The sequence below is a fragment of the Chlamydotis macqueenii genome, chromosome 2, assembly GCF_036417535.1.
Source record: "Chlamydotis macqueenii isolate bChlMac1 chromosome 2, bChlMac1.mat, whole genome shotgun sequence".
Classification (NCBI taxonomy): Eukaryota; Metazoa; Chordata; class Aves; order Otidiformes; family Otididae; genus Chlamydotis; species Chlamydotis macqueenii.
Window position 1 is genome coordinate 118,788,130 of NC_141557.1, and position 27,688 is coordinate 118,815,817.

At 39.8% G+C, this 27,688-nt stretch overlaps 1 protein-coding gene across 1 annotated transcript in view; it reads right to left on the bottom strand.

The window, feature by feature from the left end:
• LOC104477046 (ethanolaminephosphotransferase 1-like) overlaps positions 1-27,688 on the bottom strand; it is a 54,933-nt gene that overhangs the window by 2,179 nt on the left and 25,066 nt on the right. The window contains exons 5-8 of the mRNA XM_086740783.1: positions 24,275-24,543; positions 15,632-15,740; positions 4,959-5,007; positions 2,579-2,759 (exon numbers count right to left, since the gene is read on the bottom strand). Of these exons, the coding sequence (XP_086596909.1) occupies positions 2,579-2,759; positions 4,959-5,007; positions 15,632-15,740; positions 24,275-24,543 (608 nt within the window). The remainder of the gene's footprint in view (positions 1-2,578; positions 2,760-4,958; positions 5,008-15,631; positions 15,741-24,274; positions 24,544-27,688) is intronic.

Genomic DNA, 27,688 nt, shown 5'->3' on the forward strand with positions numbered 1-27,688 from the left:
CCAGGGAAAGGATCCCACTTAGAGTGGCTGAAAAAAATGAACATATAGTGCATGGTTTAACTGAAAGCAATTAGCTTAATTTTACTGAGGAGTTCTTGAAATGTAACGAGTTGAAGTTCAGCTTTTTAAAACCATTTAAGCGCACCTAAGAGTTTTACCTCGTTTATACTCCTTAAGAAAGGTGTCTATGAGACACTATTCTCTTTAAAAAAAAAAAAAAAACAAACAAAGGAATTTAGGCACAGCTGAAATATTTTATTCGATTTAAGTTTCTATCAAAATTTGAATGTGGTTAAAAATAGATTTTATGTATCCTGAAAACAGCAGAAGAACGAAAAATTCATTCGCTGTGCAGTGCCTGAAATCCTATGACAGCAGCAGTAGGAGTCTGAGCACAGGGAAAAAGTAGTGGCTTTACTGTCTGTGCTGTGGAAGCTGAAGAATGCAAAAATAAACCATGAAAAAATAATTAACTTTCAATAATGCAAGAAGTAAGCATTTGTAGCTAATGATGTGAATATTTTTGCTCCCAATGCATTATCAGTATTGATTATGAATTTTTTTAAAATAACACTACTTTTATGAGTCTTTTGGGAATCATTCCAGAGGTATCAGAAATTGCTAAAGCAATCTATATGCTATAATTTTTCTGGCTAAATAATTGCACCTGTCCAGAGGTGGGGTAGTCACATTGTTTTAAACCATTGCCGCACCATGTTAAGTATGGTACTCGATTTTTCATAAAGATTCCTGTTGTGGTTTTGTTATTAATATTTATTTTATTAATATTTATTTTATTTAGGTTATTAATATTTATTAATATTTGGAGCAGTTCATCTTCAGTGCATCACAGGACTGCAAAATGGACTATGCTCTGTGCTCCTCCCTCAACTCCTTATTCCCCCTGGTCCTGAAGCACTGACTCACACTACAAGCCTTTCTTCCTTAGTTTAGCCAAAAATACTGGAAATGGCCCATTTTTCTGACCGCTCCCAGGAGGCCGTTGCCTTCCCTACTCATCCTGACACTGCATGGCTACGAGACTAGGTCTGAGACCAGGCGGCTAGCCCAAGGGATCTGCTGGGCAACTAAATGTGTTGTCAAAGGCATGAGAAGTTCAAGATACTGGCAGGTAGTGAAATGTGGTTTGCAGAATAGACAATAAAAACCAAATGGGTCAGGCTATCACAAAGAAAAGCATTGTTGTGACAAGCCTTACTCTGATACCAGAGAAAACGTGTGTAAGGGACCAGAGGAGTGGAAAGGAAATAGAGGCTTGGCATTTTTTAAAACTTTTAAAATGCTATAAATTCCAACTAACATCCATACATTTTTAATGCTTGCTTTTAAAATGTTAAAAAGTTCAACTAACATGCATACATTTTTAATTCACATGAGCCTGTAACACTGCAGTAGATGTTTTAGTAAAGGAAAAAAACAAGGCCTGAAGAGCATGCCTTGCACTGAGTGTCTAATAAACTGCAGTCTACAAAGAAGCTTCTGGTTTGCCATCCTGTTTGTGCCCCTCAGAAACGTACGTGTACAGGATACATCTAACAAACATCACAATTATGATTTCTTTTCTGTTCCTGAATACAAATTTATAGCAGAGTTATGCTTTCGCTTTTAAAATCATGCATTTTCAAAGATCTTTCTTATAATGCAAGGTACTTCAAGACTTTCTCTTTTTAAATTGGATGCAGTGTTACTCAGTGACACGATTTTGGATGGTGTTGGAGATGTTCTAAAATGACAATCAGTCAAAGGGTATTTTAGCATTAACTGGAGGAACAACTTTCTTCTTGGCTGCAGCTCCCTTGCCTCTCTCCTGGCAAGAAGAGAGGCAAAGGGACCCCTCCAGAGAAGAAAACCCTGAGTTAACTGCAGTGCTCGGCACTACCGTCTGGCTGCCTGTGTTGTTACTTCACCAAGTTTATGTTACCTCATAGGCATTAAAAGGGGGGAAATTGGTTATCATAGAATCATAGAATGGTTAGGGTTAGAACAATAGGAGAAACTAATCAGTGAGAAGAGAGCCACCGCAAGGCCCCTGCATCTCTTCACACCCTCCCCTAATAGGAGCTGTCAGTGACACAGCCTTATTCCGAGCAGTGAAGGGAAAATGTGGGATCAGCTGAACTGTAGGGTACAGGAACACGTGTACCACACCAATGGGCACAACAGCAGGGGAAGGCTACAACCCCCCTGCTCTTGCTGGTAAACTGATACCTGTGTTGAGCTTTCTTTTACTCAGACAAGTCCTCAGTTCTGCCTATGTGTTGGGGAATATCTGTTCTATTTCTGGAAGTAAGGCCTCCCCAGGGCTGTTCACAAAAGCCTGGGAAAAAAAGAACCCTCATAAAAACGTTATGGTGTGGCAGAGTAAGTATTGCAGTACCCTAAGTGTCCCCAGCCCAGACAACTGCAGTGGTGTATTTTTACACGAGAGAGGGTAATGCAGAGGTAGACCAGCAGTGTGATTCTGCTTTTAACTACAGATTCTCTGCCTTTCTGTTTATTCACATAAAAATAGAAAGCTATCTCTAAATAATACCACCACCACCCCAAACATACTTACAATAACATTTGAGAAAGCAACCCCAACCATCCATAAAAACAATCTTGGTTGCTTTGCTAATATGTTGCCTGGAGATAAAACCACCCAGACTGTAAGAAGAACGAACAGCAACAGAGGTGACACAAGAGGCAGGAGTCCTTCATACAAAGAATCATTCTTCAGTGTTTTCTTTACATGCGCTCTGTAAATAAACACAATGATTTGCTGGAGTAAGAAAATTTACCCATTCTCTTTCCTCACAGTAACTTCAAACTCTAGCCTAAACTCAGCCCAAGAATTCATCTTGCAACACAACTACCTGTGCAAAGGTGCTGGATACCCAGACATTTTACGAGAAATTGTAGGATACCCAAGTAACATGTATTTCTGGAATAAAATTATATAGTTTTATTCACAAAGCTTCTGGTCAGCTCCCCTCTCCACCCTGCCGCCCTCCATCATTGCCTGGCAATGAACTGCTAAGCTCGCACACAGCGAGCTGCAGTACTCCGTTGTAGTCGTCATCCAAATGCACAGCATGCAGGCTTGCTGTGAATTCCAAAATTACAATTTGCTAGAGGGTGAAACTTCTGACATGAGCCAATAGGCACCGTGTTTTCAGTGACAACACGGTCAAGCACACTGGCAGGCATTGCTGTTGTTTGGGTCTGGAGATGATGCTTCTAGACAATCCTGCACCATGGCCAAAGTACAGCCTAAAAGCAAGGCTTTTTTTTTGCTAAATAGAGTACAGGAAAATTAATGTTGCGTTGTATTTTCTTGTATATTTTAAGGTGTCTTTTAAAGGTACTACTATTGAAGGCAGTAAGTGATTGTATTTTCTGTCAGCTAGGAAAAAAGTAACTGTAAGAGCAACAGCTTTTGCATCTATCTTGCATCTTTCTCACTCAGGCAAAACTCATTAAGAGGTTATAAAAAGAGTAGGAGGTTTAACTTACTAAAGCTCACTACCATTAAACCATTTCTTCATACCAATAGTCCAGAAGGACAATTCTGTGTTTGAAGCGTACTGGGAAATATCTTGTTCAAAATCTCTGAATATTTTTATTTATAGAAATAGCTAGACAAAAAAAATCCAATAAATATCTTTCTCATTCAAAAAAAAAAAAAAGAGCATTCTTCTGATAAAATAACAACTGAGAACAGGCAGCAGGATGAAGAAAGACAGGAGATTATTGGAAAACTGGAATTCCTTCTCACCAAATAGCTCTTGTGTGCACCCTTCAAGTAACCCTGACTGTATGTTCAGAATTACTGTACTCTTCCATTCAGATGAATGATAAACCCACTGGAAGGCTTGAGAGAAACTATGTCGAATGATGACTTGAAAAGGAAAACACTAAACAAAAGTCCTGATATGAGAGGAAAGACAGCAAAACCTAAATGTTCATCAGGGTAAATGCTGCTATGGCCAGGGACTGACATGCCCAAGGTGCTCTCCTCCTTCTCCCAGTCTTCCCCAAACCAAAGTCCCTTGCACCACTGGTCTCCAGTCCTCTCGCAGCACCCTGCCCCAAAGCCCAGCCTTTTTGTGGATCCTCAGCCTTTCCTGCCCAACATTTCCTGACTCTCCACTCTTCCTGCCCCAAATTCAGGGCTATTCATGCTTTTATTAACCACACTAAGTACTGCGACATGAAAAGGGCTGTGTAGGAGCAATATGTTATTGTCTTATAGTCTCTCCAAAATTTAAATGTTAATATTAATTTCCACTAATTCCTGAAGACAGGGAGTGACAGTCCCTCCTCCAGGACACTTAGGATCTGAGAGACCTGACGTGACAGATGAGTGAAATGACCTAGCAAATACTAGAGGAAGGCAGGCAGCATTAATAAAAATAGGCCATTGGAGTATAAACTAACTGTGTATAAAATTCCTAGGTGCAGCAAGCCAACTCTTAGATGTAATCACAGCTTGCCACCTGCCTAGCCTGTATCTGATGGCAATTATCTGCAGACTTCATACAGAGAAGAGTTTTACAGGAGGACCTAGAAGACAATAAAGTACTTCATGGGGTGCAGGATGATCTGCTACAGAATTTTATCTAGCCCAGGCAGACATTACAAATTACATTTGACTGCAAATAAAATGCAGTGTTTGTAACTACAGAGGTTTCACCAGTTTACTGTGCAGAACCAGTGTGAGACTGCCTGGAGAATGGCAAGTGAAAGGAAGAGAAGAGGAGTTGTCAACATAGAAAAGAAACAAGTCAGATTCTCAAAACTGACTAGAAAAACCTTTTACTATGTTATCAGGACAGCATATGGCTGAAAGAAGCTAGCTACTTCAAGCATTGCATTTCGTTTTCAAGTGAGGAAACCATTAAAAATACAGAATTAAATGGGAAGGGATAGAACTTATTAAAAGTTAATTAACTTACCTGTGAATGTTGTACAGTGTTTGTGGAAATGAAAGAAATAAGCTGAAGCCTGGAAGAGAAAAAGGTTCATATGTTAATGATTTATGGTCCCGCTACATTGACGACCTCAGAGTTTTCTCATACGATAACAGAGCTGGTGTGCTATTTTTAAAATGACTTACTATTCCTGTACTCATTACAGGATATGAACTGAGTTTGGAAGCTCATCATAAAACCTTCCTTATTTTTCCAAAAGTTAGCTGCTAGAAATAGCTGCCGATACAGATTTTCTTGCTTAATGAGTGTAAAGACCAGGAAGATTTTTTTTAAAAGGATGATGTAGTTAGCAGGCAGGATTAGTTATTTGTCATGGAGATTCCTCTGCTGGACCCAAGAAAGATCATGGCTCTGTTTTGCTTGAGCTGCCCTCTGTGTATGTAGGAAAAAACCAAGTCTGACACAAAAAGTTTTCCAATGGAGTAGATAAAGTCAATTAACCTCAAACAGCACTGCCCACATAACCAGGGGAATAACAAGTTTATAGTTCAATATACTAAGGTTCAACTAGCGATCTGCTTTGCTGATATGGCTGAGATGAATTAATTTTCATGATATGGCCATCATTTGAATGAGACAGGTTTTTTACTTTTTTTTTTAATACAGCTGTGACCTTTCTGGAGCTCAGCTTTAACCCACAAAGGACAAGGAATTCTCCTTTTGCTAACGCTGTGTCTCTCTGCATTGCTGCTTGTAGTATCAACACAGCTGCCAGCAGCCCTAGAGCTGCCTGAAGACCCAGTGTACCTCATCTAACACCCACATCCAAAATGCCTTGGTCCACTCAAGGGTCAAAGACCTCCAGCAAGAAGTAGAAGTTGAAGGTTTAAACGAAAAAGCAACAGTATTAGTCAGCTTAACTGGTGAAAATATATATAATCCTATTTTAAGTCTGTGACAATAATTTTCTATGTGTTTCCCTGCCAGAGTTCTTTGGGTTTGGTCTCATTTTTTTCCTTGCTTTCTGTGTATCAAGGGCTTTTCCCTAGTCAGTTTGCTGCTTGGAGATTGCTCTGGACAGCATATTTCTGCCCAGCTTTTACATTACGAGGCCAGAGGAGTGGTTTGGGTGCACTAAATTAATACGTAACTGTATTCTGTTATGGGCAAGAACAGCAGTCTGATGGTGTAAACCTTCTGGTTCTCTTTAAAAGAAATCTCATTGAAGAAACACAGTGTACTGTTTGTACAGAAAAGTAGCAAACTCTTATCTCATTATTAGGAATAAGGAAAACTAAGAATGAAGAGAGGAAAGAACTGATTTCAGGTTACTTTTTGTATTGAGTCTAACGTGGCATAGCAGACCTGCAAGAAATGTCAGTGTTCACGGTTCAGTCCTCACCAAAGACATACCCAAGTGTTTAGCACACTCTGGCCACAGGGGCAACTCAAGAGAAGGAAAACTTAAAAAAAAAAGCAGGAAGAGTGGAGATCAGGCTTGCTAGAAAACAGAAGAAGAAGTAAAAATGGATGCAATACGTAATCTACTTCTCTAGTCTTTCTGGTTATCTTGTAAAGAGGAGGAAACAAAGAATTGGAAAAAAAAAAAAAGAATATTCAGCTTGTACATAATTTCAAGTATTGCAATTTCATGTGTGTACTTCTTGGTTTTGCTTTTTAAAACAAGTAAGATAAAGAGATCTGCTTCTTTACCATGGCAGGAACTCCATATAAAACAGCCAAAGGATGTGCAACTGAAGCAATATCCCAAATATTCTCTAAATATATCTGTAAAATTCGCAGGCTTAGTGCCTTCAGAATGATCTGTGTTTAATGCGCACTCCCGTTAGCTATGTTTTGTATTAGGCAGGGAAGGCTAGTTCAATAAAATCTTGAGTTACGTACAGCAGTTCCAACATCTGTATCACATTAGAGCAGACATGAGACAAAACATTGACTCTTGAGGTTAAATCTAAATTTCCTGCTGCAATCCTGAAGTTTGATTTGTTAGGAGAAAAGCAACCGAGAGGAACAGAAATAGAGACTACAACTAGAAATAGATTTCAAAGAGCAATGGTTGCCAGCAATTTGTTATTTTTATGAAGTGCCATTTTCGTTAGAAATAACACACTGACCACAAACAATCCCCCAGCTAGCTAAAAGCCACTTTTGGACTGGGGCAGTTACACCAGTTACTCCTCTATGTTTTATACAGCTCCCCTTTTAGCAGAGCCAGAGCTGAGGATGCGGTAGGGAAAGCAAAGGGTGTTCCCCTGTTTCTTATGGGATTTTCAAAATTCCATCATTTCCTACAACATGTTGCTTTCCCATCTTTTTTTAGCTAAGGAGGCCTGGCTTGGGGGCTGCTTTTGGTACTCATTAAGCCCGTTTTTTAATTGGCATTAAGGATCCCTTTGTGCCCAGGAGCTAAACTGCTGCTTCCGCATTGCTGCCATTCCCTGCTGCTCTGGGGAACAAAAGGTGCAGTCTGGAAAGCAAACCCACTGCTGGCACTGCCCAAGTCATGATGATGGAGCATTTTTTTTTTTCCCAAATGTCCTAAATGCACGTATTTTATTTTAACATCATAAAAAATGAAGTTTAGTGTATTAGACAATTTTAGCACAATATAGAAAATAGAAGTCATCAAGTGTTTATTAGAAGTATTACAGCTCTTCTAGTATTTTTTAATTTCTCCTTTAATATGTTCCCCTGTCTTCAGCTGATTTAAATTCTGAGACCCAACTGTAAGAACACAGGCCTGTATTAAAGGCAGAAATACTAAAGCACAGATGAGTGGCACAGAGACACACAGGGAATTCTTGTGCCGTCCTAGGCTGAAGTTATTGAGCCCAAATCCTCGGATTTAGGTACAATCCTATGGTCAGTCCTCTGCCTTGCAGTATCTTGGCTCCCTTTTCAGAGAAACAAGCATTTGTAAAGCTCTTTTTCAGGAATTATTTTGTCCATATTTAAAAAAAAAAAAAAACACAAAACACAAAAAAACAATGCATTCAGGAAATTAGGATTAGAGATGTCAGAAATAAAGGCATTATCTTGTTTTCCAAATATCTAGATACATACATACACATACACAGACATGCATATATACATATATACACACACACATGTGTGTAAAAGAGATCAAAAAGACAATTCCCATCAATTCTAGTGACAACTTTACATTTCATTTGGTGCTTTCAAATTCAATTCCAAAATAGTAAGATGTTGTGTGATATTGCTGAGTGAATTAAAAAAAAAAAACAAACAACAAACTAGCATATGATGGATACCATGGTACATTTGCCCCTACGTTAATCTAGACTAATAGAAATGTATTTAAGTTCAGTTATGAGGGCATCTTAAACCCTCATGTAATATAAAGACCACTGAAGACCTGCAGACAGCCAGGTTAAGTTTCTGTGACACACCACAGCTACTTAGTGTGGCTGCTGTACCTGAATTAATTTAGGCATTTCTGCAAAATACAGACTTGGACTTTGTAGAGAGAGGGTATGGCCAAAAACAATGCTGCTGTCACTTCTGGAAAATGCTATTTCAGTAACCAAGAGGAGAACCCCATGCCGTTATTTAGACAAAACTAAAAAGCCCATTGCAGGTAGCCAGCTTTCTGAATACATCGAACTTCACCAACTGTAAACACCACTAAATAAAGAAGCAACTCCAACTAGGTAGCCAAGATACCTAAAACACTAGTTTTAAACAAATTTTACTGTTTCAAAGGAAAGACAATGTTTATCTTAGCTGTTTATCTTCTCCACATCTTTGCTATCATAAATCACATTTGTTGATAAGTTCCTGACAAATGAACCATCCTTAAACTGTCCTTAAAAAAAAAAGTTGAAATATTATTTGTCAAGAATTGTCTCTTCCTGATAGTTAAAAGTTCAAAAATAAGACAGTGTGATACAAGGATGTAATTTTAGGTGAACACCACACTGGAAACTGAGGGAATCCGGTGAGATAAGTACCCTTCCATTCCCACTGCGCTCCTCCCAAAAAAAAAGACTCCTCACAGAATTCCTCCCATTTGGGAGGCAGTGGAGGGGTCTGTGCAGACTTTTCCTGGGCACATTGCAGAAGCTGCGCCCAGTAAAAAACAGCTCTTTAACAGTAGGCAGTTGTAGCTGCATTTCAGCCTACAAATGAAACACTACCACCCTCCTCTCTTGTTCTTCAGTTGCCCACACCTCCACATGGCCATCTTCACTATATGGCTTGGCTTTTCTGTCTCTAGGTTGCTATTTCATCACAGTCAATGCTCACTTTAAAGAAACGGGATGTTAAATACATCATTTACCTTTTTTAGCCACTGGACAAAAAAAAATTAAGATTAAAAATATTTAGGTCTCAATATTAGCTTGAAAAATCTTTGAACACTTTTTCTACATTTTTTTGAAATTTATTCCACATTCAGAGCAGCTAGACACATGAAAATATCTTAACACAGTGAAAGTTTAGCACACTGATCAGTGCCTGAACACAAGCTTCGTCAAAAAGTGAACATTTAGAAGCACTTGTAACTGGAGCAGCAGCTTCTTATGGAACAGTGTGATTTTCTGAGGCATGTCTTGAGAAGGCAACTGTTTTAATTGGTTGTGCAAACAAATAATTGCATATTCAGCTGTCCACTAACTACAAAATTATGTTTTATTATTATATAAAATGGCAAACTTAGTACCACTTAGTAATTGAAAAAAAACCCAAAACTTAGAAATTGAATGTATAATTTTCAGACTTAATTGAGCCTGTAAAGTCTGAATATATGAAGCAATTTAAGGACAGATGAAAAATACGACTAAAACAGATCTACACAGAATGAAATTATTTTACAGGGATTAAGAGCACTGTGTAAATACAAGCACTGTCTTCATGCACAAACTTGATGGATGTTTTGGATGTTAAGCATCTAAGATACTTCTTGAGTATAAAGGTTGTAAAGGGATGCATCTATCATGTTTGTTGATTTTATTGCTCTTTTTCAGTGTCTAAGGAAGTACACACTGTGTTTATCTCTCTTGAACCAAGCTGTAAGCTAACAATTAGCATTTGAAGGAATTTAGTACAGACTGAGGAATTAGTTTATGGATGTAGATGCTTCTTTGATGTAGTCCTGTTCACACACCATGTCCAAATCATTCTCTTTTTCTGGACATTTCAAGAACTGAGCACCAGAGAAATGGTGCCTTAGTTTGAAAAGCCCAGGCTGGCTTCCAGAAGGACCCTGCCAGGTGAGCTCCCTTGTTTGACCTTCTTCTGGGGCTCCCGCTGCCTGTGAAGTGACTCCTCACAGCTAACCGCGCTGAGCCCACTCCCACTTGCAATTAGCATCCCGTGACACCACTCTGCCTCCAGCCTTTAGAACTCTTGTTTTCTGGGTTATTGTTCTGACTGGTTCAGATGAGTTACTCCAAACATGAACTCAGCTGCTTCTTATATATATCTCGAGTGACAGGTGAGTATTTCACACCCTTTATCTCACTGAAGTCTCGTACAATCTGCCACAACAATGCTTTAATAAATGTTAACTTGGTGACAGGCACATAGAAGCCAACTCATGTTAAGCACACTTTTCAAACAAGGCTAGTCAAGGCCTGTTGGAGTGATAACATTTTCAAAACATATCACTTAACATTTCATCATTCAACTGCCCATCAATAAGGCAGAACCATCAGCCACTTTGCAATGGGAACTATAGGAAATTACTACAGAATGACTTATCCATACCAGGCAGAACCAATTTATAAGTAACATATGTAAAGAAGCAAAAGAAAAATTCCTTCCACTGTCAGAAATGCACTTAAGTTGTCTTTGTGATTGCTGCTTGGCATTGCTGTAAAAACACCCTGAGATCTTGCAATGAAGGCTCCTGGGATCACAAGTTTTCCAAGACCAGTACGAGAGAGTAGGCTGCCTCAGGCAGCAGCAGCTCCCTGGAGCAGGGCTTGAGGACCACAATCAGGTTGCTCCAGCCAAAAGAAATCTGCCTGCCTGTTGTGATACAGATATGCTGAATGGGTTTATAGGAGATACATGTCCTGCTAAGGATTAGCTTTAAGGACCTTCAGAGATATTCAAACAAGTAACATTATGGGTACATTTCTACTTTAACACTGATAAGGACCAAAAAAAAAAAATCCATTCTTAACCAAAGAAATGTGAATGTCAGACCATGGCTGTTTAACCATGGTCATCTAAGCATTTTGTAACACTGAAAAAAGGGCAGTGTGTTGTACAATTACCCACCACATGGACTTCTGTGTCCTCCTTTGATACATAGGATACAGGACAGAGTTTAAGGACAAGGTACTGTTTTAGATGGTAACTGTGCTTTCCTACTGTGACAAAATTAAAATACTTGGTATGGTTCAAATGTTGTGGTTTGGTCTCATCATTAGTGCTTTGCTGCTATTACATTTTCAGTTATGTATTTATTCTACTTAAGTAGCTCAGAGAAAGAATGAACCTCAAGGAACACACACTCTGCAAAAGTGAGCACAGAACTCAATCCAATACACATCATAGGAAAAAATTCTGAATGCTTTGGCCCCATCTCGAAAGGAAAGTTCAAGTCTCAGATCTCTGACAGATGTTAGTACTCCATTCACATTTCATGTTCAAACCTGTACTTTGAAAATTTGTTTCAGCTTTGCCACAGGCTTCAGTAGCCAAATCTGGGCACTGCTGACCACAAAACATGGACTCAAATATGCCACCATGTCTGGATAACAGAACTGTCCACACGCTGATGAAGTACAGCATATCTGTTCCATGCTTTAGTGGTCCTTTAACCACAAAGCCTATTTGTGTAGTTGCAATTAATACTGAGGAGGAGCAGGAATCTTTCTGTGCATCCAGAAGTTGTTTTTCCAACCTGGCTTCCTAAGGAATGAAGCTGATGTGATAACATTTTGCTTGTTTGTGTGCATCTCACCATAACTTCCGAGCCCTCTGATCAATTATGAACAACTATTATTAAATATAGACTGAAAGAAAACTCCTGTAAGTTGCATGGAAACTAACAGCCAGATAGAGGAAAACAGACATATAAATGTCTCAAATTAAGAGAAGACTGCAGCCTGAACTCAAATTTTATTAGACATTAAAAAATGCATCTCAGAGAGAGCAAGTATGAATGTCCCAAGAATGGGAAATGCTTCATTCAGAACATGCACATATTACAGGTCATTTAATTGCAATGTGAGACAGAAACCATCATCGATAAGTTAATGCTGCTCCCTGAACTACTGAAGTTTACCTGTCAGTGAAAATCTTCTTATGAAGTCTATAGCATCATTTGTGGCACTAGTCTTTATGTGGGCAATTGACTGTTTTAAAATGCCTATTGTAAACCTTTCATATTGCTCTCAACCTGACAGCACAGTGACAGGGAATGCTAGACATGAGGAGTATCCTGGAGGGGTGAAAATAAATGACAGCTCTCACCTCCGTGCTGCCCTTTGAAGGGACCCTAGTTAGCCAGATGATGCTACGGGACAATTGTGATTAAATCCCAAGAGAGCTTTTGCAGTGTCATCCACAGGAGCCTTGCTGAGAGCAGAAGTAATTAGTTCCAGTGGAGCACACAGGCACGTAACTTTACAAAGGTCTGCCTACCTTCACACAAGGAGAAAAAGGGCATTTCTGCCTGGCAGAAACAGGAGAACAGCCTTATTCATTTGTCTGGTGTTCACCTAGGTGTCCGTTTTGGACCTGCAGGATGGAATTGCGTTCACTGTCTGTGAAAATTACAGGTTTCTGTTCACTGGCTGGCTGAAAAATTCCCATGAAATACTACGCAGAGTTTTCTCTGCTTCACAGTGGAGTCCTCCGAGGTCACCGTTCAGCAGCCCAAGACTTCGCCTTCCTACAGGTGTTCCAGTGTGCGAGACAGTTCCCAGGGACATACATAAAGCTCTCTCTTGGGAAGCTTTCCTAAAACATCTAATCTAAACACTGGTATTGCTGCACTTTCATGTGTATCTTTGTGTGTTCTGGCACCTGATAAAAATTCCATCATTTTCAGTAAATGGGTGTCACCTAGTGATACCACAGCTTCCTCTGAGGAGGTGCTTTTGCAGAGTTCATCCTTAGGTTATATGTGGGCTACTCTTTTTTTTTTTCCCCAGAAACTTCAGGAAAGACATTTGAAAAACTCCACTTTTGTGAGTCCTGTTTAGATTTCTTCCCACTACAGAAGGTACTAGCTAAAGCCCAGCTGTTCTTGGAGAAGTGACGGCTCAACAGCTGAACTCCTGTTGTGTACAGAACAGTAAAAGCACGAAAAGACACACAAAACCTCTGCCAAGTATTAATGGAGCAGCCACAGGTTCACTGTTAGAAGGACCACTAGTGACTACTAAATGCCATCAGATGGTTAAGGACAGCCAGTTACACTTTAATGGCTCCTCTTGGGGTCCTGGGAAACTAACTCGTAAAAAAGCATCAGAGGCCCACTACACCACTTTGTTTTTTAACTAGCCACAAAGGCATTTAACTGAGCATGCCAGAAAGCAGGCTCATTGATACAAATGGGTCTGGCTGAGTGAGACACACTTGCCTCTCTCTCTAAGGGAAAGAATAATTTAGTCTTCCTGGCTGCTCAGCCCTTGGTGTAGGTTAGACTGATGCTTTTTCTGCAGTCACAGTGGGGTCCTGCAATGTACTGCAAGCTTCTAAAAACTTTAGAACACAGGTTATCCAGTGATAACCACTTTAATCACTATTAAGATTCAAACCTGTGGTGAAATGGCACTGCTTTCTGGATCAGAGTGATCCTCAGTGGAAGGATTCTACTTTTTCTGTATTTAAATTCAATCTCTGTTTTTAAGAGATTTACTAAGCACTATGACAATTTTGTAATATAGAGTCTATCAAGATAATTTCTTGAGTATTTAACTATAATTAAGCTGCAAAAGTTGCCCTGTTAATGGCATTGTGGATAGCATGAGAGAGATAATGTTTTTAAAGAAATCTTTTGGCTCTTACTTATGTCTACTCGGGACAATGATGGAAGAAACACAGTTCTCTGCTCACAGATTCATTCATCCAAGTGTACTGTATGGGACAGAAGCAGTGCTTCTTTATAATGCTAATGGAATAGTCCATCAACCCTTGCTCTGCAGCTGGTTTTGGTAAAGTATGAAAAAGGATGCTCGCTTTTGCAGATTTTATGACATTGACATGCCTCCCTACCACAAACCTTCCCAGTATGTTGAACAGTTTGAATTAAACCTTCATCCATGGCTTCCCAAGCACAAGGGAAGCCATCAGTGTATGCACGGAACAGGCTGTCATGTGCCTCAGTGACAGGAACAAAAGCAGCAAAGCGGAATGAGCGTGTTCAATGGACTGGCACATGCTAGTTAGACCTCATGCCAGCGCAGGTCTAACTTTCGGCTTCTGGGTGAGCCAGCATCCACCTCTCCTGGACTTATGGTGCTCCTTCAAGGGCACAAATCACTCCCCATTCCTCAACGCCCTGCCAGCCACCAGATGACATTTTATAGCTACACTGCTGTCAAGCTAAATAATTCGTTGCCTACTGAAAAGGCAACTGCTGTTTTTTTCCCTTCCTTTCTTTCTTCTCCTCCGAGTGCCCATAACAGGCCTAACACAATCAGTTTTATACTCTGGGTAAAGCACAAAGGATTGTCAAAACCATGTCCTTGCACAGGCTGCTCATAGAAAACACAGCCTGAATGCAGGGTCCTTTCCAATCGGGGAATTTGAGGAAGCATTGCTGAGGCTGGAGGTGGTACCTGCTGAAGACCTCACCGTGGGAAAGGGTGGTGAGAGCACATGTCAATGCAGTGGATTCAAAAGTCCCCCCAGAAAATGTTGAGAGCTGCTAGTTAGAGTTGGAGTTGGGTGAACACCTATATCTAAGTCCTCCACTTGGCTCAATGGAGACGTTTCTTGGGATGTAAGTCTAGACTCTTCATCAAACATTTTATTTGGTGCCCTCTTCTCACCATTTGTATGCTCATATAAAAATCCCTAATTTCTTCACCTTCTAAGCAACACAGCAAAGCTATTTCACATATGCACATTTTTAGGTAAGACTACCATGTTTTTAAGTCATTAAAACGTTACTGCTCTCTTTCTCAGTGTAGCTACAGCAGCTGAAAAATGTTCAATGCTTATTTCAAACTCCACTGGCAGTATTAACAAGTGAGCAAATAGGCTATTGCTGGTAATTTCTGTTCAGAAAGTAATTCTAAAGAAGAGCTTAGAAACCACCTGGTTCTTTTTCAGATTTACTGTTGTGTCTCCTAAGATTATTTAAATAATGCCTTTATTCCTTCTATGCATAATGCTTTGGAACATAATGTGCTGCAGGCCAAAACGTTAAACTTACATAAATGTGAGTGACATTCTGCCTGAGTGACATGAGTTCCTCAGACTTTCAGAGCCAGCCAGCACACTGCACTGAACTGCAGGTGCAGAGAAAGAACATTTTTCTGTATTATTCATGCGCAACAGTTAGTAATTGAGGAAAAAAATGTTTCCAAAACAATTTACTTTTTTGAAGGTTTCCAGTATTAGCCCTTTTAATCAGCTCTCTTCATGTTTCTTTTTTTGACCAGACAACACTTGCAAAAGGAGAAAAAAATTATGATGGAAATATAAGAAATATCTAATTAGTACAGTTTTCCATAGATCTGGACACTTACCTATAAGCAAGGTTACTAACGCATCTGTGATGTAATAACCAAACAGGAAAGGCTTCTGCCAGATTTCCACACCAACAGTGCCAGTGAGCAGATACGCTGCAATTAATACCTATAGAAAAAAGGATAAAGTTTTTTCTTCTAAAGGCACAGAATTTCGTTTATCATCTTAGTACAAATACAAGAGTTTGCCTCCTGGCTCCACTTCACAGGACATTATGCTGCCATCCCAAAAAAAAATCTAGACTTGGATTAACAATGAATTGTGAACATTTACTTTAGCTCTAAATTAAAACAACTATGTTAATTATAATGTTATTTAGAAGACTGCGTATTCATATATTATTCCCAGGTAACATTCAGTAAATTTTAATTTTTCCATTCAATACAGCTTCTCACTCTGGGACAACAAATATTTTCCAGCCATATGACAGATTTACCCATATGACAGATTTTACTATATTTTGTTTTGGTTTTTTAAATACTCATGTTTTACTATTATGGTTTGCCATTATGGTTTTTCTTCATTTTTAACTTGAACAAACACATTTCCAGTCTTCTAAATTAAACTAATTGCTTTAATTTAAAGGTACACTGAAGATCTTTTTTCTAGATAACAAGCTGCTTATGATCATAGATTAGCAGCTGTCCATTGATGTCCATTAAACTCCCTATTACACTTAAATATTGCTGTATTTCATAGAATCGTAGAATGGTTTGGGTTGGAAGGGACCTTCAAAGGTCATCTAGTCCAACGCCTCTGCAAGGAGCAGGGACATCTCCAACCAGATCAGGTTGCTCAGAGCCCAATCCAACCCGGCCTTGAGTGTTACCAAGGACGGGGCATCCACAGCTATCTGTATCTAAATTCAAGATCCTTGCTCTATCAGTATGTAATGTTTAAAGAGTGTTGCTTGAATGGGGCATTGCAGAATCGGATGTCTGAATTGCTTCTGCAAGAACAAGCAGCACAACCAATCTGCAATGGAGAAGAGCAGGCACCAGGATCAGAGTTACACCTTGGACCACTGAAGACAGTGAGTCAGATTTCAGTCCAAACGAATGACGTGTACAATGGGTTTTGCAACCAACTACAACAGAGCTGACATTTGGCTTTCTGAAGAAATTGCATTATGTTATGCATAAGACATGATGGATGGACTCCTGGCCCCGTTAAAGTTGATGGCAAAACTCCAACTGGCTTTGATGGAGCCTGAATTTACCCTCACGTGTTGAATTCTGAACAGATCTTTTTGGCAAGTGATAAAGGAGGAACTTCAGTATTATCCATTATTACAGTCAGTACTTCTGGCATAGCAGTGATGAGTATCACTGTCAGATGTCAGCACACCTCTAGGAACAGGAGCGCTGATGCAACGGGCTCTCTTGGGGGAATTCCCTGCCCTGGGACTTGGTGATGCAGCACTCACAGGTTGAAATTGCCTCTTATTTAACAGATGTAGCGTGTGAAAAAACACTCCTTGTGTTCACATTTTTGGTGTGTTGTTTTTCAAGGACTCATACTTTTTACTTCACTGAGGCAGCCTCAAAGAACTCCTTTAGAAAGCTGGAAGGATGAGAAAATGGCCTCTTCCCTTGATCTAAGCTATATTAGCAAAAACTGAAGACTGTTAAAATTATTAGGCAAAGCTAAGTATGTCAATCAGTTGTATAAACTGTTTTTAAAGGCACTGCTGGTAAAAAAAAAAAAAAAAAAAAAAAAAAAGTAAAGCACTGTTCCTAAGTGCAACTGAATAATTCTACTTAAGAAAAAATGGTCTGTTTTTTTTAGTCATTGCTCTGGCATCAATTTGCTTTAGTTCTTTTTATATATAACTGCACTCTTCAGCAAGTAAAAATAATTGCAACCTTTGGTAAAACGAGAAGCCCAAATTAAACAACACAAGTAAGAACTATATAGGAAGTTAGTGTCAGACGTATACAATCTTGGATTCCAACTCACTGCAGCATCCGACCAGGAAAATTTTTAGCTTGCCAAGGCCTTATCTATGATGAGGAGGAGTACTCATGCAGACAAAAATCTGGAAATAAATGATGTTAATTTGTAGGCCCTTTGATAAGGATGAACAGCAGGACAGCTGGCTTCTGAACAGTGGCTCCCTATCTTGTCACAATTTTGTACAGAAACATATATATAAATCACAGCAACACAGTCACCTTTGTCCCTCCCTAAAATCAGAACATTACTTTAATGTGGCATTGGGAAAATTCTGTACAACCACAAGGCAGTATAACTCCTCAAAATCTCCTAGCTCCTAGCCTTTTAAATGTTCTCCAAAATATGTGATTTTTTAAAATCACCAGTTCTTTCATGTCTTTCCACTACCGGAGGTGTAAGTCTTGTGACGAAAATATTCTAGATTACACATGTGTGTGTGCAGATACATTTTATTTTCTCCCTAGTGATTTAACATCTCTGTTTTACACACAGACATACTGAGTGTGCTGTATGATGTACTACACGGAAAAGAAAATCAAATATTTTTCTCATCTTTTTAAAAAAATATTCTGGCTATGCTTTTAAATTTTTTATGATTCCACAAAAAAAAAAGACATTAATTTTACTGTAATAGTCAATTTCACTAGCATATTCCAATAGCATTAATTGTTCATCTGTTGAAGTGTTTTCCATTAACACAGTGCTCAAACTAAATATCTAGACAGTAAAGAAATTTAAAATATAAGGTTACATTTTTCCTCTGAAAATAAATGTGTCACTTGCCTAAAAAAAGTAAGAACTAATGATTTCCTACAAGTGATTCCAATAGGAGTTATCTTTAGCATGATGTGTAATTTTTCTATTTTAATTTTTTCTCAGTATTTTTTCTTTCAATAAATAAAGATGGCAAATTTATCCTATAGAAATAGTTTTTTATACATCTTTAAAAGGTCGTTTTGCATTTAGACATGCAGTATGTGATATGTAGACAAGTAAAAGAATGTGGAAGATTAATTAACCAAGAAAAGTTTGAGTAGAACCATAAGAGTGGTAAGAATGAAGCAATCTGCTGCAGAAAGAGCCTGTGCACTGCAGGTTCTGCTGTTTAAATTTCACAGGAATACACTGCAGGGTTTCCCTCAGATAAGCGAGTACTGAGTTCAGTCAGGAGGCAGCTGGAAGCAGACACTGTGGCCTGGCCAGCACTGTTTCCACACCACTATCGGTTCTTTTGCTTCAACAATTCCAGTGTGCTACCTTTTGAACTAGATAATAATCAATATTATTACTTGACAAGAAAGGCTACGCTTTCCACAGACACTTCAAATTTTCTTACCAAAATTCTGAATATTTTTAACTGAAATAAAAAATTCTGAATCCTGATAATGTGACCAAAGAACAACACATTTGCCTCTTTTCTTTCAATAGAGATTTTTTTTTTGATCCCCCAGAGGAGACAGAAGTTTTTTAAGGATGTGATATGCACCTGCATTGCTCAGGATTTCTCTGCCAGTTTCTGAAACACTGGCTGCCACAGCACTTCCAGGGAAAACATCATGTGAAAAATACTTCAGCACGAGTTCTGTAAACCACCTGTCAAAAGAAAAGCTGGTATATGGCATCCAAAAAATCCCTTCCCCTGTTTGAACTGAAAAGAAGGAGAAAAGTAAGTTCTACAATGTTTTGGTTGCTACCTGCATCGTATGGAATCATAGAATCATAGAATGGTTAGGGTTGGAAGGGACCTTCAAAGGTCATCTAGTCCAACCCCCCTGCAAGGAGCAGGGACATCCCCCACTAGATCAGGTTGCTCAGAGCCTCATCCAGCCTGGCCTTGAACGTTTCCAGGGATGGGGCATCCACCACCTCTCTGGGCAACCTGTTCCAGTGCTCTACAACCCTCATTGTAAAAAATTTTTTTCTGATATCCAATCTAAATCTACCTCCCTCTATTTTAAAACCATTACCCCTTGTCCTATCACAACAGGCCCTATTGAACAGCCTCTCCCCATCTTTCTTGTAGGTCCCCTTGAGGTACTGGAAGACCGCTATCAGGTCTCCCCGGGGCCTCCTCTTCTCAAGGCTGAACAGCCCCAACTCTCTCAGCCTCTCCTCACAGGAAAGGTGCTCCAGCCCTCTGATCATCTTCATGGCCCTCCTCTGGACCCTCTCCAATAGGTCCACGTCCTTATGTTGGGGGCTCCAGAACTGGACACTACTCCAGGTGGGGTCTCAGCAGAGTAGGAGGGGAGAATCACCTTCCTCGACCTGCTGGCCATGCTCCTCTTGATGCAGCCCAGGATGTGGTTGGCTTTTGGGCTGGAAGGGCTCATTGTTGACTTGTGTTGAACTTCTCGTCCACCAGCACTCCCAAGTCCTTCTCCTCAGCACTGGTCTCGACCCATTCTCTGCCTAGCCTGTATTTGTGCCTGGGATTGCCACGACCCAGGTGCAGGACCTTGCACCTGGCCTGGCTGAACTTCATGAGGTTGGCATGGGACCACCTCTCCAGCCTGTCAAGGTCCCTCTGGATGGCACCCCTCCCTTCCAGTGTGTCAACAGCACCACACAACTTGGTGTCATCAGTGAACTTGCTGAGGGTGCACTCTATCCCACTGTCCATGTCACCGACAAAGATGTTGAACAGGGCTTGGCCCAGCACAGACCCCTGAAGGACACCACTCATGACCAGTCTCCACTTGGACATCGAGTCGTTGACCACCACTCTCTGAGTTCGGCCATCCAGCCAACTCCTTATCCACCGAGTGGTCTGTCCATCAAACCCATGTCTCTCTAGTTTAGAGAAAAGGATGTCATGCAGGACAGTGTCAAAAGCTTTGCACAAGTCTTTGACACTGTCCCGCACAACATCCTTCTCTAGTCATCTAGTCCAACCCCCCTGCAAGGAGCAGGGACATCTCTGACTAGATCAGGTTTCTCAGAGCCTCATCCAACCTGGCCTTGAACATTTCCATACTTCATTTATTCAGAGTTTCAAGGCAGATAGTGTTCTCCCTGACAGCTTAAGTGGGACTGTCCAGAGACACTAGGCACAACCAGCTGGGAAAGCATCTCAAACCAAAAAAACTGAGCTTTATCATCCAAGCATCCATGTTTGCAGGCACAACTGTATAGAGAATTTCTGGTCATCCTCTCCTTACAGGGCTAGGGCAGGGCCAGAGAGAGCTGCCTCTTGCCATTCACATTTGCTGCTTGTGCTTTTGCCCTTTTTTCCAGCTTGCCCTCTTGGCTCGGGAGAATGAGGAGAAGGAGTGTGAAATCATCTGGGTCACTTCAGCTCTCAAGTAGCTGTTATTTTCACTTTTAAACCTTTATTTAAGAATATAAAGGATACCTCCTAGCACTGATCTAAGCAGAGGTATCACTACATCATACTAAAGAAAAACAAATATTTTGTTCCCCTGATATAAATTCAACTGCTGTGGCTTACGATAAGCAACATCAGAATTAGGGGAGTATTTCATTAAGAGAATATTAAATTTTTCAAGAGGAAAACAGATTTTAAAAAAAATCAATATGATATTTGTGAAAATTAACATATGGCAATAAGCCTTAAATTTCAGTTTCTCAGGAAAACTTTGTAATTTTTTCTCCGACAAATTTAATTTGCAGATATTAGCTTTCTTTAGTTGGGCTTGAGACAAAAAGGTTTTTTTCACAAGATGTATCCAAGAGAATTTCTCACAGAACATAGCAAAGGTTTCTTTTTTAGCCTTCTCTTCAGCCCATGACTTTTGGGGTTTCTAATAGGTGTGCTTACTTAAAAGTGAGTGAAAGCTGCCTAGATGCTATGGTGTAAAGAGGCTCCTCTCCCTGCATCTTTTTCTGCCTGCAGAGGAGTCAGCAGGAGATAGCTTCTTGTGCCGGTGGGAGGAGAGAGGGGAAGAGTTTCCACTGCTGCAGACACCTTCTCCTTGATTCTGGATCCACAAACATCACAGTCTTCTGACCAAGCATCTCTCAGATACATTACAGCCATTTTTCAAGTTTACAAACCACAGCTTCTTATAGATGGCTGTCTGCTGTAATCAAAGCTAATTGGAGTGCCAATTACAGCCCAGCTAGCGTAATTAGGTTACCAATTCTGATGAGTCATCAAGTCGCAGAAAAATGTGATCTGCATAAGTCCCACAAATGTCTCTATTTCTAATGAGGTATTTTTTCATGAGGAACAGCAGCTCTTTTTATACCACAGTTAACACAGAGCCAGTGAGCGGGTTGTCTGTGTTTATATACAGTGGGGCTGACTCAGCAGCAGCAGTGTCCTGGGAGCCCGTTATGCTTTCATTAAAGTCAACAGTTATCTGTTTGCATGCTGAAACTAATTACTGTATTTCCTGAGCTTTGTGGTGATAATGAAGTCCAAAGTTCCTGGCTACCATCAACTTTAAAAGCAGAAGCAGGGGAGTAGGCCACCTGAATGTCTGACATGCCAATGCAATAGCATCATGTTGTTGGTGAAATTATTGAAGACAGAGCAGAGAGGCGCACTCGTGCAGTAATCCAGCTAGGAATGCCACAGAGGAAACAGTGAACTAAATGCCAGGAATTTGTCTGAAAGCAGCCTGGGAGTCCTTCTGCTCTCTCTGCCTCTGAATGTGACTGTGGGAATATCTGGCACAGAAGTGGAGGGGAAGAACCAGAAAGGGGAACATTACCTTTCTTACTCATCATCAGCCATTTGCTAACGTCCTCAGTATCCTCTCTTCCAAGCAGCTGGAGATTAAGAGCTACCCTTAATGGTGCACACGTCATACAAAATTTGCTGAACGGGTTTACAAAACAAGACAAGGCAATGTTTGTAGGGGAACTAAGATCTTTTACTAGACTAGTTAGTACAGCTGGAAAAAAAATATGTTATGTACTTCCTGGTGTGCATGAAGTGTAGTTTAGACTAATGGAAAAATACTACCTTGATCTACAAATCCTGTCTTGTCTTTGTTCAAAGGCAATCACAACTACAAAAACTTATTTTTACAGACGGGAAAACTGACATACAGACATTTCAATAGTACAATCTTCCATCACTGTTGATAATTGCACTATATAAATGTAAGGATTTTTACTGCTATATGCTTATCATTTTGACTCTAGGCAAACCATCACAGAAGTTACTAGAAAGCGAACATGCAGGACAGCAATTCGGCATCAGAGCGGAACAGGAAATAGCACTTGTTAGCACCTTGCATTCAAGTTAATCAAAGCAGTTTACAAACTTTACTGAAGTTCAGCCTCACCACAAATCTGTCAGGCAAGGAAACGTTATTACCCTTAGTTCCCAGATGGGAACGCAGTGACAGAGGCAGAGGTCACTAAAAGGCACTGACAGAGTTAACAGTACTGCTCCGCTAGTTGATACTCACTCCCATATTTAACCACTAACACAGTTCGGATGCTGTAGCAATCCAGAAGGAGCTTTCTAAACATCCACATGTATATCTATAGTGATCATCTGAGCAACAAGTGAAATTGGTTTAAACATAGCTATTCCTCTCTCGCCGGAAGAACTGCACAAAGAAGCCTTACACAGACATGGCTAAAACTTGCCGACCAGCTGGCTCCCTAATGTCTTAGTCCTGAGCCAACTTCTTCTCCCAGAACCTATTTTCTAGGGGACAAAACAGATGCACCACAGCTGGACCACCATCTCTGAGTTGTTCTCAAACCACTGGATTCTGATTATGTTTACAGCAATACATCTGCAGCCATTAATTCAAATACTATATTCCCATTAAAACACATATTTGAGTATTTGTCAAACTTCTTTTCAATTACGTCTATTTGGCTGTACCTTTCATCTCACGCCTGTGACAGGAAGCTCAAAAGACTGAGACTGTGCTCTTCAGGCTGCAAGGGTCTGGCTATCTAAAAAAGAGATAAGCCAGCCCAGAAATCCCAGCGCTAGGCCCTTGGCAGTGCAATGGGCCCGTTACTGCTGCTACTCACTTGTGCACCGAGGCCACCACTCACTGTGGTGCCCTGGTCACGTTTCTGAAGAGGTCCACCTCAAGGTAGGGCTGTAAGCCAGTCAAGAGCTCAGCTGGGGAATGGCTGTGAACTGATGTGTAATTCATGGTACTGAACGTCATTCCCAGAGAGGAAACTTCTAATGGTATGACTTTGACTTTTTTTCCAAGGGTAAAACTCACTTGACAACAAATACTGCTTGCTGTACAGGTACAATGTTATTTCCATTACCACATTTGATGTAAAAGGTGGTAAAATTGGGAAGGTCTAGTATTGCATAACTGTATAATTACTGTAAACAAATACTACTTGGACTAATTCACATTGTGTTTCAGGACCTAGTGTTGGTGAGAAAATTGCTTATGGCTTCAGACAGCATAATCATTTTCTTTAGTACCACAAATCAAGTGCAGTTATAAATTACATTCTCATGGGCACTATCTGACTGTTGGCTTGCTCCAAGCCTTTTTTTTCCTGCAAGGCAATGAATCTCTGATGCTGATAATTTGCTCTAGAGTGTCCCTTCTTTGCAAATGCAGAAAATATTTCTGAATTACTTTTAGGGTTATGCTATTTCACATTCAAAATCTTGGCCAAATACATTTGCCTTGAGCTCTATTTTTCTATTTCTGTGATATTATGAAAACACTAACATAGTTAAAAAAAATAAAACTAAAACGGGAATGATAAATACTTACCACTTGGCTTATATCGTATCCCCAAGGAAGAAAAAGAACTCCTGTGTTATATTTCTCCCAGTGTGAACACATAAAGTTAAACAAGACAATGCTTAAATATATATACATTGTATATACAGAAACTCCAGTCTTCCCATTGTCACGGGAACAGACAGAAAAAAAAGAAAGCACAAAAATGGAGGTAGCCCAGCTATCCAGCCCATGGTCAAATAATTCTCCCAGAGGAGTACTGGACTGAGTCCTTCGAGCATGTTTCCCATCTATGGAGTCTAGAAGGATTGAGAAAGGAAAAGAATAAAGAATTAGACCACAACACACATTAGAGTCTTTCTTCTCATACACTTCACTACTGCCTATATAACATATGGGAGAAATACACTGATGACAGCAAACTGAAGGACAACAGTCCCTTCAATACCAACAGATTAGGATTGCTTGTAAAATATTCGCTTCAGTTACCAACAAATTTTTCTGTCCTTACCTCAGCTCTTAAACTAAATGCCACCTTCCTTAAAAGCTTTAGAAAGACATTCGTAATTACTTGTCCCCAGTGGTTTTTAAGCACTTTTATGTCAGTCCCTGCAATCAGTTTCTCAATAAAAGTGCTGGAAAGTGTCCATGGGGCTTCTTGTCCATCCATTGGTGTTGTGAACCCTCTGAGACTCCAGATTGCTTGTCGGGTAGATTCACTACGGCATTTAGGTTGCCTGATGCTAAATGCCTCAATGACTAACAGTTACATGGCAGCCTCAAGGAGTAAATTTCACAAAATTTATTTTTGTGTGTGCCTACATAAGATACCTTAAAGAGTCTTTCAGTTGAAATATCAGGATACAAGAGCCAGCAGTGTGCCCAGGTGGGCAAGAAGGCCAACAGCATCCTGGCTTGTATCAGAAACAGTGTGGCCAGCAGGAGTAGGGAAGTGACTGTCCTCCTGTACTCAGCACCTCAAATATTGTGTTCAGTTTTAGGCCCCTCGCTACAAGAAAGACATTGAGGTGCTGGAGCGTGTCCAAAGAAGAGTAATGAAGCTGGTGAAGGGTCTGGACAGCAAGTCTTATGAGAAGCACAAGTCTCATGAGGGGCAGTGAATGCAGGGAGAAGGAGGAAGGGAGCCTAGCAGCTGTAGGCTTTCTTAGTTGTATTGTCAAACCACACCCTTAGTCTCTTCTCTGAGACTGTGCTGGTGAGAAATAGAAATGTTTTCTTCTTAAAGTTAAGTGTAAATACACAGGATGAACCTCTTAGGAAAAAGTACATAGAACAAGCCTTACAGATTACTTCTAGCTATCCTGAATCTCAAAATAATATGGAGAATTTTTTTCTTTTTAATTTTACTTGGAAGGTACTATAGCTAACAATGATTAGCTATCGATAGCATTAGTAACCCAAAACTGACTAGAGATACAACTCAGCAGAGTGAGACCAAAGACTCCACAGCTGCTATACATCACATGGTACTTATTTCTCCAGATTATTTGGCAGTACTCTGAGTTTTGTTTAATGTAAATATACTTCAGGGATCTAAACCAGGAAAACATGGGATATCATTTCGCACAGATTTTAGACTATCTCCCTGTTGTAATACCTAAACAGCTGTGAGAGATCCTCTGCTCAAATACAAATCTCTTGAGACAGTTCTCACAACTCTAAAAATTAAATATCTCATAGAGGATTTCAGATATCACTTGCCCCCTTCTAGAGCCGTATTCTCTCTCCATCAACATTGCCATTGTCAGCATCTTGCTGAAAAGTGCAGAAAGAAAACTGAATAAGCCTGAGGTTACTTGGATAGTGTTGTTATAAATGTAGAAATTCTTAGGTTTGTTTTAGGATGCTTCTGAAACTTACCTAGCAAATAAGTATGTAAACATCCCTAAACAGTATATAGTCTTTCATATTTCAAGAACATCTACCTCAAATCTGTTATAGGGGTAATACTTTTTTAATGAGAATGATAGAAGATTGGTCTGTTCATAAATTATTTTACATTGTCACAAAACAGTATCCACATTAGATACTGAAACGTATGTCAGTGTAAGAGTGAGTTTTGTTTTGTAGGAACATTCTATTAAAAAGAGTTAAGCTTATAATGGTGACATGAAATACAGTACTTCTAATTATAATGGACATGTGGAAAAATACAGGAACTGTATAACACATGTAAAATTGGCTTTTCACAAATCTTTACCCACATTTTCCATGTGGTTTCACTAGCTTTTAAAGAAACTAAAAATATTTTCTGTTTTAGGTTTCAGTTTGCAATTATTTATGCCAACAATGGTGTATGTTCAATAGCGGACCTACTCTGTCCCACACTTCCACTGCTTTAGAATTATTATATTATGATTTTGTCTCATGAAGGTTCATAAATCTTCAGTTTTATTGACACTTATATAACTTTCAAATAGTGGAATTCAAAGTAACAGCAAAGAGCATTCCATTTCATGGAACGGGAAAAGATACCAAACTACCTTAACAAAGAGGGAGGAAAAAAGCAGCATGCTAGGGAATTTGGAGAGAGTAACTGTGTCATTAAAAACAAGCTGAGAGAGATTAAAGTTGCATATTTGGTTAGTTATTATGGCTCTCTGCAGTCTTCCAAAGGGAAAACTTTGGCCATGCAGAGTTAAATCTGAGACAAAATATTTCATGAAGTGGCTTGGACAGCAGACACAAAAATCTACATATACATCAGTTCATTATAGCCTTGACTGTCAACATCATATTCCTTGTCTTCCAAGTATTAGGAACTGTAGGCCTCACTGGCAAATAACGTCTACATTAAGAACCTCAGAAGCTGAATTTTCAATGAGCTTTCTAGAGTGTCATACACTAACAGCTCCAATACGTAATTCCTATTTATGAAACAATAGCCACTTTATTAAACTTCCTACAATTACATAAAGAATGGTTTTCACAAAAGAAACTTCTGCTTCTGCTAATGATTATAGAGAGTTGTTAGGGAAATCTGACTGGCAGTCTGCTTCAAGGGACGGTTGTCCCAATTATTTTTATGGTACAAATACAAAGAAACTCTACAGACATTTTGGCACAAACTTGCCGCTTGAATAGAAAGGCCAAGGCATTCACAATGCAGAGTGATACCAAAAGGGGCCAGCATCTTTGCACAACACTGCAGTGTACATCTGCAGCACATTTATATCTAGCCTGGGTCTCAAGTATGGCACACAAATGTATGGCTACGCTCTGCAATGCAGGGCTTTACAAGAACCAGCTTCAAAAGAGAGGATACGTTTACACAGCACAATGCAGTCCACATAAACATGCCACCTTGAGTCACCCCCAAAAATTAGTTCTGTTGCACCATGTTGTGGAGAGACTAGTTTGGAATGAGTTAGCTTTGGAAGAGAAAGGAAGAAAGCCATGCTAATGTGGATCTCACTCCCAGAT